The sequence below is a fragment of the Myotis nattereri genome, assembly GCF_964212035.1.
Source record: "Myotis nattereri genome assembly, chromosome: 2".
NCBI lineage: Eukaryota > Metazoa > Chordata > Mammalia > Chiroptera > Vespertilionidae > Myotis > Myotis nattereri.
The window spans coordinates 40,970,870-40,985,295 of NC_138076.1; the positions used below are offsets into that span (position 1 = coordinate 40,970,870).

The 14,426-nt window shown below is 45.5% G+C and overlaps 1 protein-coding gene across 1 annotated transcript in view; it reads left to right on the forward strand.

The window, feature by feature from the left end:
- The window catches only part of STK24 (serine/threonine kinase 24), a gene marked incomplete at its 5' end in the record, with an annotated part of 102,041 nt that overhangs the window by 83,731 nt on the left and 3,884 nt on the right, over nt 1-14,426 (forward strand). Inside the window, 5 exons of the mRNA XM_081082503.1 lie at nt 4,557-4,742; nt 7,160-7,305; nt 8,705-8,834; nt 10,034-10,102; nt 11,406-11,542. Of these exons, the coding sequence (XP_080938629.1) occupies nt 4,557-4,742; nt 7,160-7,305; nt 8,705-8,834; nt 10,034-10,102; nt 11,406-11,542 (668 nt within the window). The remainder of the gene's footprint in view (nt 1-4,556; nt 4,743-7,159; nt 7,306-8,704; nt 8,835-10,033; nt 10,103-11,405; nt 11,543-14,426) is intronic.

Below are 14,426 nucleotides of genomic sequence, written 5' to 3' on the forward strand. Positions count from 1 at the left end.
GGGAATGTGACTTTCCTGTTAAGTGAAACAACATCCTGTAGACACTGAGAGGCCAGTGTCAGTATTCTCCTGCAAGTAACTCTTCCCATTTTGGTCTCAAAAGCAGTATGTACGATTTAATCTGGAAAATATGGGGGGAGGGGGGGAATGAGATGAAAAGAGAACCATCTGTAGCCCTACCACCCAAGCACAAGCTACATCATTTTGGTATCCAGTCATCTCTGAAATAACCGTTGGCAGTCTGACCATGGTGAAAAGTGGAAATGAGTGATGTATTGAAGGGAAAAATAAAATGGTTAAAGATGAGTGAAAACACGGTGGTTGCTGGAGTCTGCAGGTGGCCCGTCCACTGCAGTGCAGGACTGGCCCTCCCCGACCTGATGCTGAGCACCGGCCTCCCCAGCCCTGTGCAGGATCAGGATTTGCCCACAGACCTGCTGTAAGGAGCCCTGAAGGTGGGGGAAGGATGGGCTTTATTTTAGCATGTAGTCACGATGGCACCTTTTTGAACCAATCATATAATTGCTGTGTAGTACAGGTGATCTTTATACCTCTAGATGCTGCTTATAAAAGTGTACCTAAGTATTGCATCGAATTAAGTAAATCATTTATATTAAATCCATTTTTGATCTATTTTTTGACTGGTTATAACTGTGATTGGGTTTTCCAGAGTTTCCCCCTCTTCCTCTTGATTATAGAGTTGACTGTGGTTCCTTCTAGAATATTTTGTATGCACTATTTTTTATGCTACTCAAATTGCATTGTCCGCAGATTTGTAGCCAGCTTACATCTACTTAAAGATTGCGGTGATTGGTATTGCAGGGATTTAGAATGTTGGATATTGGTACCCACTCAACCTGCAGCCCCATTGAGAAAGAATCCTTGGTCATCAGCAACAGTTACTCTGTGTTGTCACTTAGGATTGTGCCACCTAGAACCGTTCACATAGGAAAACATCTGTTCACAAATGTCTACAGTGGAAAGCACTAGCCCCTCACAGCTTTTGACTTGAACTCATATTGAAAATCCTGTTTGTTTTCTTTTTTAAAAATTGATTTATTTTCTTTATTGATTAAGGTATTACATATGTGTCTTTGTCTCCCCATTGCCCCCCCCCCCACCTCCCCACTCATGCCCTCACCCCCCCTAGTGTCTGTGTCCATTGGTTAGGCCTATATGCATGCATACAAGTCCTTTGGTTGATCTCTCTCCCTTCTCCCCATCCTCCCCTGCCTTCCCTCTGAGCTTTGATGGTCTGATCAATGCTTCTCTATCTCTGGATCTGTTTTTGTTCATCAGGTTAAGTTGTTCATTATATTCCACAAATGAGTGAGATCATGTGATATTTATCTTTCTCCAACTGGCTTATTTCACTTAGCATAATGGTCTCCAGGTCCATCCATGCTGTTGTGAATGGTAGGAGTTCCTTCCTTTTTACAACAGCATAGTATTCCATTGTGTAGATGTACCATAATTTTTTAATCCACTCATCTGCTGATGGGCACTTAGGCTGTTTCCAAATCTTAGCTATGGTAAATTGTGCTGCTATGAACATAGGGGTGCATATATCCTTTCTGATGGGTGTTTCTGGTTTCTTTGGATAACGAGTCTCTTCTTATACTTGAACTTTAATTGCTTTGGAAATGTCTGTCCTTCCCCCACATAACATACTTTAAAACGCAGACACATGTTCTGCATCTGATGCCATATTTCCTAGGTAAAGTCATAAGACAAACTCAGTTGCATGTATGATTCTGGATCGGCGCCATTGTTGTCGAGTGCTTGGTACTTCAGTAAGTTATGTGCCACATCAGCTTAGTCATTCTTAAGGCTTAGTGTAAGTAAAACTGCCATTGAGTATTTTTGGCAGCATATGCCATTTTCTAAATCTAAAATGTATTTATTTAGGATAGATTCCTAGAAGTGGAATTAATTGGTTTTAACAAGTTTGGATGTTTTTATGGCTTTTGATACATGATGCCAAATTGCTTGCCGTTTATTCGAGTGGCAGTCGAGGTTTCCAAGTCAGTCAGGAGTGTGTTCGATGTCTGCAGAGGGAGCCTGCAGTCAGGAAGACACTTTAGGAGTCCCCTACAGAAGTCCCAGGAGAGGGAGCTCTGAACTAAGCCAGTCAGGATGACGCCGAGATGTCGGGAGCCACATACCTGGCACTTGGTGATGTAGGAGGGTATAGAGAAGGGTCCCGAGAGGCTGGGTGACACTCCAGTTCCTGGCTAGGCTGGCTGCCTTGGAGGTTGGCATGTGCTTTGTCTTGACAAGGCTCTGCTGGCGACTCCCAGGGGAGCGAGTGAGTGATGCCCCTGCTCTTCTCTGGTGCCTTGGCTGTGTAACAGGTGGGGCTGGGATGCTGCTTCCTTGGTTAACGTCCGTTGGTCCATCCTGGCAGGTGGAAGTGGGTGCCAGGTCCTCAAAGTCTTGCTGCCTGTTTGGGTATTGTCTGGTGTGGCACCCAGTAGCAAGCCCTCTGACCACAGGGAAATGCGTGCCCACACATCAGTGTGACAGACTGCCAGCAGGCGCGCCATCGGCTGGGGCCTTCTAGCTACGGAGTGGGTTTAGTGGTACCGGGTGCAGAGGGGTCTGGAGGTACACCTGTCAGAGGTCATCTGGACAAAGTTTCTGCACCCACTCAGTGGGAGGCAGGCTGAGTAGCAGGCTTTGCCAACAGCAGCAGCTCTGGTGAAATCCAGTTGTGGGGGGCGGGTAGAGTAGCAGACGGACAGGAACCATACAGACTTTAGGAAGGAACCTGCTGGGTAGAGGGGTTTCTGTGGCAGGAGAGTCGTGCTGTCCGTCCTCGCTGCCTCCTCTGCTCGTGCATGCTGCCCTCACTCCTGGTACCTGCACACGAGGCAGGTCCTCCTGCCACTCCAGTTATGGGTGCTCACTAGGGGCACCCGTCTTCCTCCTCCTGGGAGAGAGGGACTCTGGAATAAGTCACATTTTGCTGATTTTAAAAATAATACACAGGTAAGATAAAGCAGAATGCAGGTTGCAGATAGAAGGAAAACAGGCATATTGCTCCTGATACTGGTTCATCTAGATCTTTAGTAAAATGTACAAAGAATTTAGAGCTTGCTTATTCCTACCTTCCCTGAGAACAGGAGAATATAGGGTATGTGCCAGGGAGATGGTAGTGAGGGTTTCTCATACTCACTAGGATTGCGGGAACATGACAGATGAATCCTTTCCAGGTAGTTAAAGGTGGAAAATGACCTGAATGGGGCTTCAGGCTTTCTATCTCCTTGTTGTAGGGTGAGTGTGAGAGATTTATAGGTTCTCACTTAATTGCCTGGAGTTATGGTGGGTTTACAGTGCAGTGACAAGCAGAGAAGCTGTACTAGACTGAGTACAGAGGAGGGGCTTGGCCCCCATCCCCTGCGAGGCCACAAGCTGGGGCTGGGCAAGAGGAGGATCAGGCATCTGGACACGGGCACCCCCTAACTCCTCCCAACAGTGAGTCTGACCAAGCCTACAGACTTAATGAACCACTGGGTATTGGACAGGAAACCCAGGAGTAGAACACATTAAATGACACCAGGAAGAAAACAGATAAATCCAGAATTGGGGCCTATTTCTTCCTCAGGTCAGTGACACTGGGGAGATGAGGGAGTGAACTGTTCCAGTTTAAAGGAGCCTTAGGCCACCTAACAATCAGTTGTAGCGTCCGCGCCTTGTTTGGATCCTGATTCAGATTAATTAACCATGAAAGACTTCTGAGCAGTTGAGAAAATTATTACATGATACTAAATTATTACATAATATTGAATTATTATATGATAAGGAGTTATTGTTAATTGTAAATGTTGATAGTAGTAAAAAACCCTTAAATTGGTAAATTGAGGTATTCAAGGAAAATGTCATGATGTTTTTTTATCTGCTATGTACGATGGTGAATAATAGCTAAAATTTATGGTAAGTGTTAATGATTATTGAATTCAAATGCTAGATAAATGGGGTGCATTGTACAAGTATTTTCCACTTCTTTGTGTGTTTGAACATAAGTTCTGAGTGCTATGTTAGGCACCTTGCATAGCCATTTGTTGTTATTCCTGTTTTACAGATGAGGGAACTAGGCTCAGAGGTTAGATCTTTGCCTGAGGTCATGAGACTGCTGGTAAAGCTAGCACTTAACTCGGAGCATTATGTTCGTCCTGAACACTGCCTGACCAGCAAACACACCTCACTCCCCCATCTGCCCTCTTTGCTCACCTCTGATTACCTCCTGTTGACTGCCTTGGGGGGCCTCTGTTGACATTGAATGCATTATACCTCCAACAGCAAGTGGAAGAGGAGTACTCGTAAAAGCCACCTTCAGTACAGAGATAGAAGCTGTTTTGTGTATTATTTTCTCCTGTGTGTTGCTTATTTTGAAATTAAACCAAAGGCCTATCTTTCTTATTTTCAGTTAAAGATAATGTTTTCAAAACCTTAAAAGTTCGTTGAGATGCATTCTGTCTCTCCCCATCCCGCAAGTATATTTATTTGAATTTACTCCTGCTTGATGGTTCTCTAAAGATCCTTTTTTGTTGCAGGCAGACATCTGGTCCCTGGGCATAACAGCTATAGAGCTTGCAAAAGGGGAGCCACCTCATTCTGAGCTGCACCCCATGAAGGTTTTATTCCTCATTCCAAAGAACAACCCTCCGACGCTGGAAGGAAACTACAGCAAACCCCTCAAGGAGTTTGTGGAGGCCTGTTTGAATAAGGAGCCGAGCTTTGTGAGTTTCAGATCAGAATGGCCCACATCTCTTCATGTGTGGCCCGACTTGGTCTAAATCCATCTTATTGGACTTTCTTTTATCACTAATGTCAGCTGTCTTCACAGTCTCATTTGTTTTCTTTTTCTACACGGGTATGATTGATTTCTTTGCATTGAAAATATGTTTTCATTGTTAGTTTATCTTTGAAGGATAAAATTTATTTTTTAGCATCTCATACCTCATTGAGCTTGAAGATTATTCTCCTTAATATTATATGTGTAATAATAACTTTTTCATTTTATAGTGGTAGGTCAGGCTATAAATTATGAAGCTATTTTTAATAATCGCACAGTCTGGCCTGAAAATAATGGCTAAATAATTTTTAAGGTAAATGTTTTCAGTTTCTTCTTGGTATGTGTCAGGAAAGAAAGGCAAATACAATATAAATGAACCATCCACCTTGCCCCCCCACCCCCTTCTTTATGTTTGAGGGACTCTGGCAGAGCCATGTGGCAGTACCGACTACATAGCTTCAGCCTAATTTTCTCTCTGAATTAGGACATTATTTTGAAAGTTATCTGTATATTTTGATGTTGTGTATAGCACCATATATCCTTGTTTTATCTATGGATTTTCTAGCAGGGTTAGAAGTCCCTGCTAGAAAGAGTTCTTTTAGATAAGAGTTCTTTTCATGAACTCTTATCTAAAAATGGGTGGTTAGTTTTACAAGAGCACAGTGGTTTTCTAATATTATGCCAGTTTTGGTAAAGGAATTGAATGGCAAGTGCAACCTATTTTGAGATCCTCAAGGGGTTGCAAAGTACACCAACCATTGGTTGCGTGGGGCTGCTGTTCTCCATTGCCACAGTGCTCTGAAATTTACATCATGCTGTTAGTCCCTAGTCACGAGGCACCAGCACCCAGAAGTTACACCCACACACATCTACATCTTCCCATTAAAAACGTACTTCCAGCCCAGCTGGTGTGCCTCAGTGGTTGAGCGTTGACCTATGAACCAGGAGGTCACAGTTTGATTCCTGGACAGGGCACATGCCCAGGTTGCAGGCTCGATCCCCTGTAGGGGGTGTGCAGGAGGCAGCTAATCGATGATTCTATTTCTCCCTCTCCCTTCCTCTCTGAAATCAATAAAAATATATCTTAAAAAACAACAAAAACCCATACTTCCAGTATTGGCTTGCTTGCCGGTGTACATATATCCACCCCGGCCTTGATCCCAGATGGACTGAGAGAAGGATGAGAAGCTGAGAATGCAAACACTTCTGAGATGCTTGGAGTTTCACAGTCCTGTGGACAGGGAGTGGGAAATACCTGAGGTGGCCCATGTTTTTCACAAGCTTAAATGTGAGAAATGTCCCTGCCTCTTGTTAATAAAGCTTTAGAAATTCAGAGTAAGCGGCAGCTTAGTCTGACATGTTGTTTGTGTGTTCCCCCTGCCTACTCCAATTTGGGCTTCACTCAGCTGCCTTGGGAAGCATGTTCCCTGTAATTGGTTTTGCCAACCTCAAGGGCAGAGCAGTTGGCCACGGTCAAAGCATGCTGTCTGGCTGTGGCCATCCTGAACCCAGGGCCGGACGAAGTCCTCATTGGACCACAAGGAAAGAGGCAGACCTGAGAAACCAGCATTTCTAAGTTAGGGCTGGATGACTGAGAACTCAGTACTCTTTGAGCAACCAAGAAAAAGGAATCTCCTGGCTCCTTTGTAGTTTCTTCTAGATGAATCCAAACGAACATTTTTCTTATTTTGGGGGATGGAGCCAAATATTAATATAGTAAGTTAACAAGGTAATACAAAACATGTTTTCTCTTCTTGACAGCATTTGCAATAAAATGTTTTATAGAATCTAGGAGGCATATTCTAGCTCCTTTAGATGATTTCTGTGAAATTCTCTACCTAAATTGAGTGGTTTTCTGAGAATTTAACATCAGATACTAAATGCTATTGTACACAGAGTCCCACCCACGGGTGCTGAATGGCTTATTCTTTGACTAGGTCTTAGGGGGGAAAACCTTTGAAGTAGAACTTGTTCTTTAGGTATTAGTGTGGTTGTGACTTTTTTTTAAAATCCTCACCTGAGAATATTTTTTCCATTGATTAATAGAGAGAGTGGAGGGGGGTGGGGGGAGAGATGGGAAGAGAGAGGGAGAAAGAAAGAAAGAAACATCAATTGGTTGCCCCCCACAGGCGCCTCCACTGGGGCTAGGGGACCTACAACTGAGAAGTCTGTGCCCTTGACCGGGAATTGGACCCCTGACCCTAGGGTGAAAGGGCCGACGCTGTAATCCCTGAGCCAAACCAGCCAAGGCTGTTTGATCTTTTGAGGCAGAAGTCTGACCGTTGGGGTAGAATCAGGTGGAATGCAGGGACTTCATCTCATGCTTTTTCTGTTTGCATTGTTTGGTGGTTTGTTTCCCAGAGACCCACGGCAAAGGAGTTACTGAAGCACAAGTTTATAATACGCAATGCGAAGAAAACATCCTACTTGACGGAGCTAATCGACAGGTACAAGCGGTGGAAGGCCGAGCAGAGCCATGACGACTCCAGCTCAGAAGACTCTGACACGTAAGTCTCTGTCGTCCCAGTTGTTCGAATGTGTGCGAGCCAGAGCATGTGCCCCTGACTGTGCGTCCCTGACTGCGCTGTGCCTGAGCAGCTGGCCTGCGAGAATGTTGTGTTTATTCTAGTCTTTTCTTTGGGGTGGGCTTTGGGTTCCTTTCCTTTTATTTTTTCTTAAAGACAGTCCAGGTTGCTGGTTCTCCTCATGTTACCGAGTTTTTCTGCATAAAGCCTGTGTGATAAAACTGCGTAAACGGAACTTGACCTGGTTTCTTTTTCTTTTGTTATACCTCATGCTCTTAAAACACTGATCAGATGAAACTGCTTTAAATATATATTTTAAGAGGATATGAATGTATGTTTTTGTGATTCTGTGTTGTGTTTTGGTAGAGGCTTCGCACTGTAACAGCGCTGTACCAGGAAGCTACTAAAAACCGGTGTCAAGCACCTAGGAATTCCATTAGCTGAGGATGAATTGAGTGGAGGGCCATTTTAGGGGAAAGCTGGGCTCGTGACTTTGACATAAAGGGGAAAGGAATCTGCATGTCTGGGGATGAGACCAAGTGTTCACTCAAGGTCACCAGGCGATTCCATTATAAAACGAGGAGAACCACGGATCAGGAATTGTTGAGTTCTAGACACTGAGATTAGGGTGGTAGCACTGGATGGAAAAATGAACGGCGAGTCTGGCCATGGCTTTGGGGAAAGGAGGAGACAGTCCAGGCTTCAGCATGTGGCGAGTGCCGCTGAGATGGGGATGCTGGAGAAGAGGCTGGTCTGGGGAGGAAACTGAGTTTGTGTGGGACGTGTTCGAGTTGCTGATAGGATTTCCGAGAGGGTGTGCCCAGTTGAGAGTGGCGTTGAGGGTGAGTTTGGGAGAGTTGTCTTAGCAGATGGTACAGATTTAGAGTCACCGTGGTCATTGGAGCCATGAGAACAAATGGTGTCCTTCCCAGCATATCTGCAGAGTGAGAAGGGCCCTGCGGCCCATCACCAAATCTTAGGAAATGCCAGCATAAAGGCTGAGCCTGTGAATGACGTGGGTCAGAAGAAATTCAGTTTGTCTTATTGGGGAAGATATGCTGCTTTCATTTGAGGAGCTGGGGTGACGGGAAGGCGTGGTTGCAGCAGGCATGGTGGGAAGTTGTGGCGGTCACACTCTGATGGTCTCTGGTCTCTGAGTTGGGAGGTAGGCTTGTCTTGTGAAGCCCAAGAGGGACTGGGAGTGAGTGTCACTGGTGGGGGTGGGGAGAGGGGAAGCTGGTGTGGGTGTGAGGGTGAGACGGAGAAGGCCTGCGTGGGAAGCTGGGCAGCCTAAGTGCTCAGTTGGGGTTTGAGAGGCCACCATGGGGTCCTAGCCCCGCAGAGCAGCTCATCACGGGCCCTCCTGGATTTCTGTGTTAAGGGAAACGGACACGGATGGTCAAGCATCTGGAGGCAGCGATTCTAGCGACTGGATCTTCACGATCCGAGAGAAAGATCCAAAGAATCTTGAGAATGGAACTCTTCAGCCATCGGATTTAGACAGAAATAAGGTATGTTTGCTGGTATGAGAGGGACCAACATTGTGACCAGTCAGCGGCATTTCAGTTACCTTTCTCTCAGGGTGAGGTGGCCCCTCATGGTGGCCTGCTTTGGAGTTTTGCTGACAGTGAATTGTCAGAGCAGGAGATTTTGTCCGACTGATTACGCAGTCAGACCTACAATGCTGATGTCTGCTCTCTGTAGGCCTGCCCTTCTGTGGGATCAGCATTTCCTGACACTTGAAAATACAGTGGGAATTATGGGGTGTGGGAGTGGGTGAGGTTTCACGTATGAAATGACTTTCTAGCTCTCTTGACAGGACTGTCCCTATTTTGCATATATGGTTATTCATTTAAGGTACTAGAATTTTGGGATTAAGTTTTATTAAAAGTCATTAAAACCACGGTGGTGTACCACACTTGTAAAATCACTGTATTCAACAAATCAACAAACAACAAGTGCTGGTGAGGATGTAGAGAAAAGGGAACCCTCATGCACTGTTGGTGGGAATGCAGACTGGTGCAGCCGCTGTGGAAGACAGTATGGAGGTTTCTCAAAAAATTAAAATAGAACTACCATATGATCTAGCAGTTCCACTTCCGAGTATTTATCTGAAGAAATCCAAAACACTAATTTGAAAGAATATATGCACTCCTATGTTCATTGCAGCGTTATTTACAATAGGCAAGATATGGAAGCAACTTAAGTGCCCATCAGTAGATAAATGGATAAAGATGTGGTACATATATACAGTGGACTATATTCCTGTCATAAAAAAAGAATGAAATTTTACATTTGTGACAACGTGGATGGACCTAGAGGGTATTTATGATAAATGAAATAAGTCAGAGAAAGACAAATACCATACGATTTCACTTACATGTGGAATCTAAAAATAAATAAATGGACAACAGAGAAACATACTCATAGAATAAACTGAAGGTTGCCAGATAGAAGGAGGGCTGGAGGGCTGAGTGAAAAGGTGAAGGGATCAAGAAGTACAGATTGGAAGTACCAATAGTCCCGGGGATGGAGAGCACATAGGGAATATAGTCACTCATGTATTTGCTGAGGATGGTGTCAGATGGGTGCTAGACTTATCGGGGGATCACTTCATAAATTACATTATCCTTGGGTAGCACCTGTCTGCAGTTTATTGAATTTTTGTAAATATCAAATATTTCTAATTAGCTTTTCTTTCTTCCCCAAGATGAAAGACATCCCAAAGAGGCCTTTCTCTCAGTGTTTATCTACAATTATTTCTCCTCTGTTTGCAGAGGTAAGATGCCCAGCTGATGGGGTGGGGGGAGCGGCGGGGGAGGCGGGTGGGTGCGGGTGTGAGATGGGAGAGGAAGAAGGGGGAGTGTTGCCAGTGGAATCTGGGAGGTGAGGACCAGCAGGAGGTGCAGGCCAACGCTCTAACCCTGGGCAATGCCGGCCAGGCCCCATTTTGTTCCTTTGTATGTTGTTTGGAAGATTGGTCCTTCAGGTTGTCTAGATGCTCCCTTGCTTTCCTGTGACCCTGCTGTTGTCACTTCTCCAGGATCAAACAGGCGATTAGGGAAAATGGCGTGTATTTTCTCATTTGTCTGAAGCTGTTTGTTACTGGGTACTCGAAGAAACTATTCCGAAGTCATTATTCAGAATTAATGAATTAATCCTGGTTGTAATGATTTTTTCCCGGCTAACCTAACAGTAAACTCGCAGGCCAGGCTTCCCAGGTGCTGCATGGCCTTTCCCAGGGAGAAGGAGAAAGCATTATTTGCAGAATGAGACTGATGCGGGGAATGATAGCATGAGTTCATGACAGATGGAAAAGCCAAAGCTGTTTTATAAACTGTTAAAGATGATATTGAGGAGGGGACTCCTGACGAGGAGGTCATGTGTTTTCTCTGCTGCTGCCACCTGGAGCCTGCGCTGAGGGCTCTCCGTCCTGCCCTTGGCGCGTCTTGCCCTGAGCAGCCGCCCTGTGCATTGCACGTTTGCTGCATTCCTGAGGGACTGAATTGACCTTACAATGAGGGAGGAGCTTGCAGACTGTGGAATGGTTCTCATGGGAGCAGAAGTGCCAGGAGGGGCGCACAGATCCCAGAATTTAGGGCTGGCGCTTATTTACACGAACTAGAATATTTTGAGAAAAGAGGACCAAAAAGACAGCTTGTCAGCATCTAAGAACCAACCTATCAACCTTAGTAAGCTTTAGATTAGATAGCCCGTGTGGAAACTAGCACTGAGTAATTTTGAAATTACTTTTCTGGTATAAGTTGGGTTGAAATGGAAAAAGAAAGTGGGACAGCCTGTCACCAGATCTGAAAAGGTGCACAGGACACCAGTCGTCTCTGTTCACTCTAGTGCAGGTAGGGGTTCAAGTCTGACTAATGACCTTTCTGTACAGTGTTCTCAGCATCCGAACACTGTTCACTGAGAGGAACGGGAAGTGAACCAGTGGCTGCGCTGGGTCCCTGCCAGGACTCCTCTGGCTGGAGCCATTGCGGTCCACACGTTGTGTTACTCTCTAGAACAGATGCTCATTGGCTCCTATGCTCATGTGTGTCATGCTGTTGACGTTTGTGTCTTTTAAGTTGAAGGAGAAGAGCCAAGCATGTGGTGGTAACATGGGGTCCATAGAAGAACTGCGAGGGGCCATCTACCTGGCGGAAGAGGCGTGCCCTGGGATCTCGGACACCATGGTAGCCCAGCTCGTGCAGCGGCTCCAGAGGTAACTGCCGCCAGGCCTGCAGTGAGGTCCCTGCCTCCCGGGAGGAGAGCCCGGTGGAGGGCGCACCACGCTTGCCCTGTGGCTTCCATAGGCCGGGGGTGGGACCCCTTCAAATGGACTGCTCTGCTTCCCTCCTTTTGCCAGCTGGGCGCTTTGTTCCTAGTCTGTTCTGTTACCTTCTTGTTCTCAGTTCTGAAAATCATCTGCACGAAGGATACAAATCTGGAAATGACTCGGAAGGACCACAGGACTTTGTGGCACATAATATCTGTCTGCTCTAATGATGCAGCCTAGTTATACAGTCCTTAGCCATATGTTGGTAATTCTCCATTTGGTTTTAAAGTTAAATGTCCAAAAATTCCAGAAGTTTGGGCTTGGCGAGTCCAGTGAGAATGGATGCGGTGTGTGATTCTCCATGGGTGGCTGTGCTGGTTCTCGACTTGGCCTCTTGTCCTGACCTGTGTGCATTGACCGACCTGCAGGATGCTCCCTGCGCCCACGGGTGGCCCTGATTGCCGTGAGGAGTAGTGATCTGGGTCTCCCTACCCACTCTCTTGGACTTGTTTTAGGAGTCTCCTATGGAGGAGGCCACTTTGACTGCCCCAACCCCCAGCATAAGTACAGTCATTTGTGGGTGTTTAGAGAGAATGAAGGTATGGCTCCATCTCTACTCCACTCCCCAAACCTTCAACACTCCTGAGCACGAGTCATGTCACTGCTTTGACATCCACCTTCCAGGTGACTTGTCCAGGCTACTGAGTCACTTCCAAATGATGGTAGGGCCCTGGTGACCATTAGGAGCCTTACAGGTCTCTTCTGAGGGGTTGTCTTGACAGTATGTGAAGAAGTTTGGGGTATGTGGGTCCCCTCGGCCACTTCTTAGGCGTGATGGAAGGGGCCACCTGATGTCCTGTGAAGAGTCCTCTAAAGGGGCATCCATAGGAAACCTGAATTCTGACCCTGCAGGTGTATTCTCCGAACTCTCAGGTTCTTTTGTCAAAGACATCGAACTTTCTAACTTGCTCTAAAGTTTAGGCTAGAGAATTAAGACTTTACTTGGCCACCTTCAATTTTGAGGCAATAGGCAGAATTGTTATCTCTGCCCTGACCCTTTTGATACTAATGAATTACAGAAATAAAGGAAAACAGAATAAAGAGGTCACTTTATCCTCACACAAGCACTGTTGTTACCATGTCTGTGGGTATCTATCCACTGTGTGTAGGCAGTTAATATCTAACATAGCTTTGTTCTAAGATTCATCGAACGTCTTGTCTTAGCATCCCATAAGCTTTTCTCCTATCCTGTATAATAAAAGCATAGTATGCAAATTGTCCCCTCGACAAGAATTCATCTGGGAGTTTGACCAGGGGGCAGGGCCAGCCGGGGGAAGGATGGGAATGCCTGGCCGGCAGCTGCTAGGGACCCTACCAGTACACGAATTTCGTGCGCTGGGCCTCTAGTTACTTAATAATGATCCGTTTTTCTTAATTTCTCAAAGAAACTTGGTATCACTTCCCAGCTCATTTTAGTGATGTTTACTTCTGATTAAAAAACACCTTTAAATCTCAAACAGATAGAACTAATCCAGAAACCAGTGGCATTATCTTGTTTTGGGTTTTGTTTTCTGCTTTTGTAGTGTCACTTTTTAGGACTGATATTTTCCACATTGTCCCAAATTGCTTGAAATTGTTAGTAATTTATATACGTAATTTGATTCCCTGCAGCTACAGGGCTCAGGTGGTGGCCTGTGTGTTTAATTGGTCTGTCCCTCTGTTTCACTTTCTTTAGTTGCTGAAATGAGTTGATCTGTACCAGTGCTAATAGAAAGATAATGTGAGCTATACAGAATTTAAAATTTTCTAGTAGCCACATTTAAAAAAAGTGAAAAAATAAAAATAAAACAATTGTAAAGTCCTGGCCAGGTGGCTCAGTTGGCTGGAGTTGTCCTCATGTACAGCGAAAGGTTGCGGGTTTGATTCCCGTCCATGTGCATACCCAGATTGCTGGTTCAGTCCCTGGTCGGGGTTCATAAGGGAGGCAACTGATCCATGTTCCTCTCCCTCTCCCCCTTCCTCTCTCTAAAATCAATTAAAAAAACATATCCTCAGGTGAGGATTCAAAAAAAGTAAAAAAAGGAGCAAGTGAAATTAGTTTTATGTTTTTTAACCCATTGTATCCAAAATCTCATTTTAACATGTAATCAGTATTAGCTTCATCAGTGAGGCATTTCACATTCGTTTCAGTACTAAGTCTTTGCAGTCCAGTGTGTGTTTTACATTGCACACACATCCAAATGTGAACCCGCCACCTTTCAGGTGCTCAGCAGCCATGTAAAATGCAGATATAATTGCCCTCTGTCCACATTGTGCTTGAACTTTCACTTTGCAGTGATGCCTTAGACATGCTGAGTCGGCACTCTTTTTCTTCCCCAGACGGGTCTTGCTTGTGTCTCTTTTCTTCTTGGTGTGCGAATCCTGTCTCCTCCTCAGCTTCTGGGGTCCTTATTTGCTCCCCCCAGGCCTTGGCTGATACTGTCCACTTACTCCTGTCCACTTACTCCTCCTGGGACCCCCAAGCTCTTCCTGTGTGTCCCTCACCCAGATGCCACCAGACACAGAGGCCCTTGCTCATGCCTCATGCTTATTTTATTCCCAGATGCATTGGGCAGTGGGTCACCTCAAAAACGAGAACCGCCTTTTCTAAAGCATTTTGAAGGTTCCTGTAGGTCTTGGTTGAATTAACATGTGGATCCTCTGTGTGGATCTCCTCCTCCCAGGACTCTGGCATTTATGTTTCTTGAAATGTGAGCCTTAGGATCTGTGGCTAAAGCATGCCTTTCAGGAGGATCTTGTGGGAGCACTTGTTCTCTGGCAGAGTGCTGAG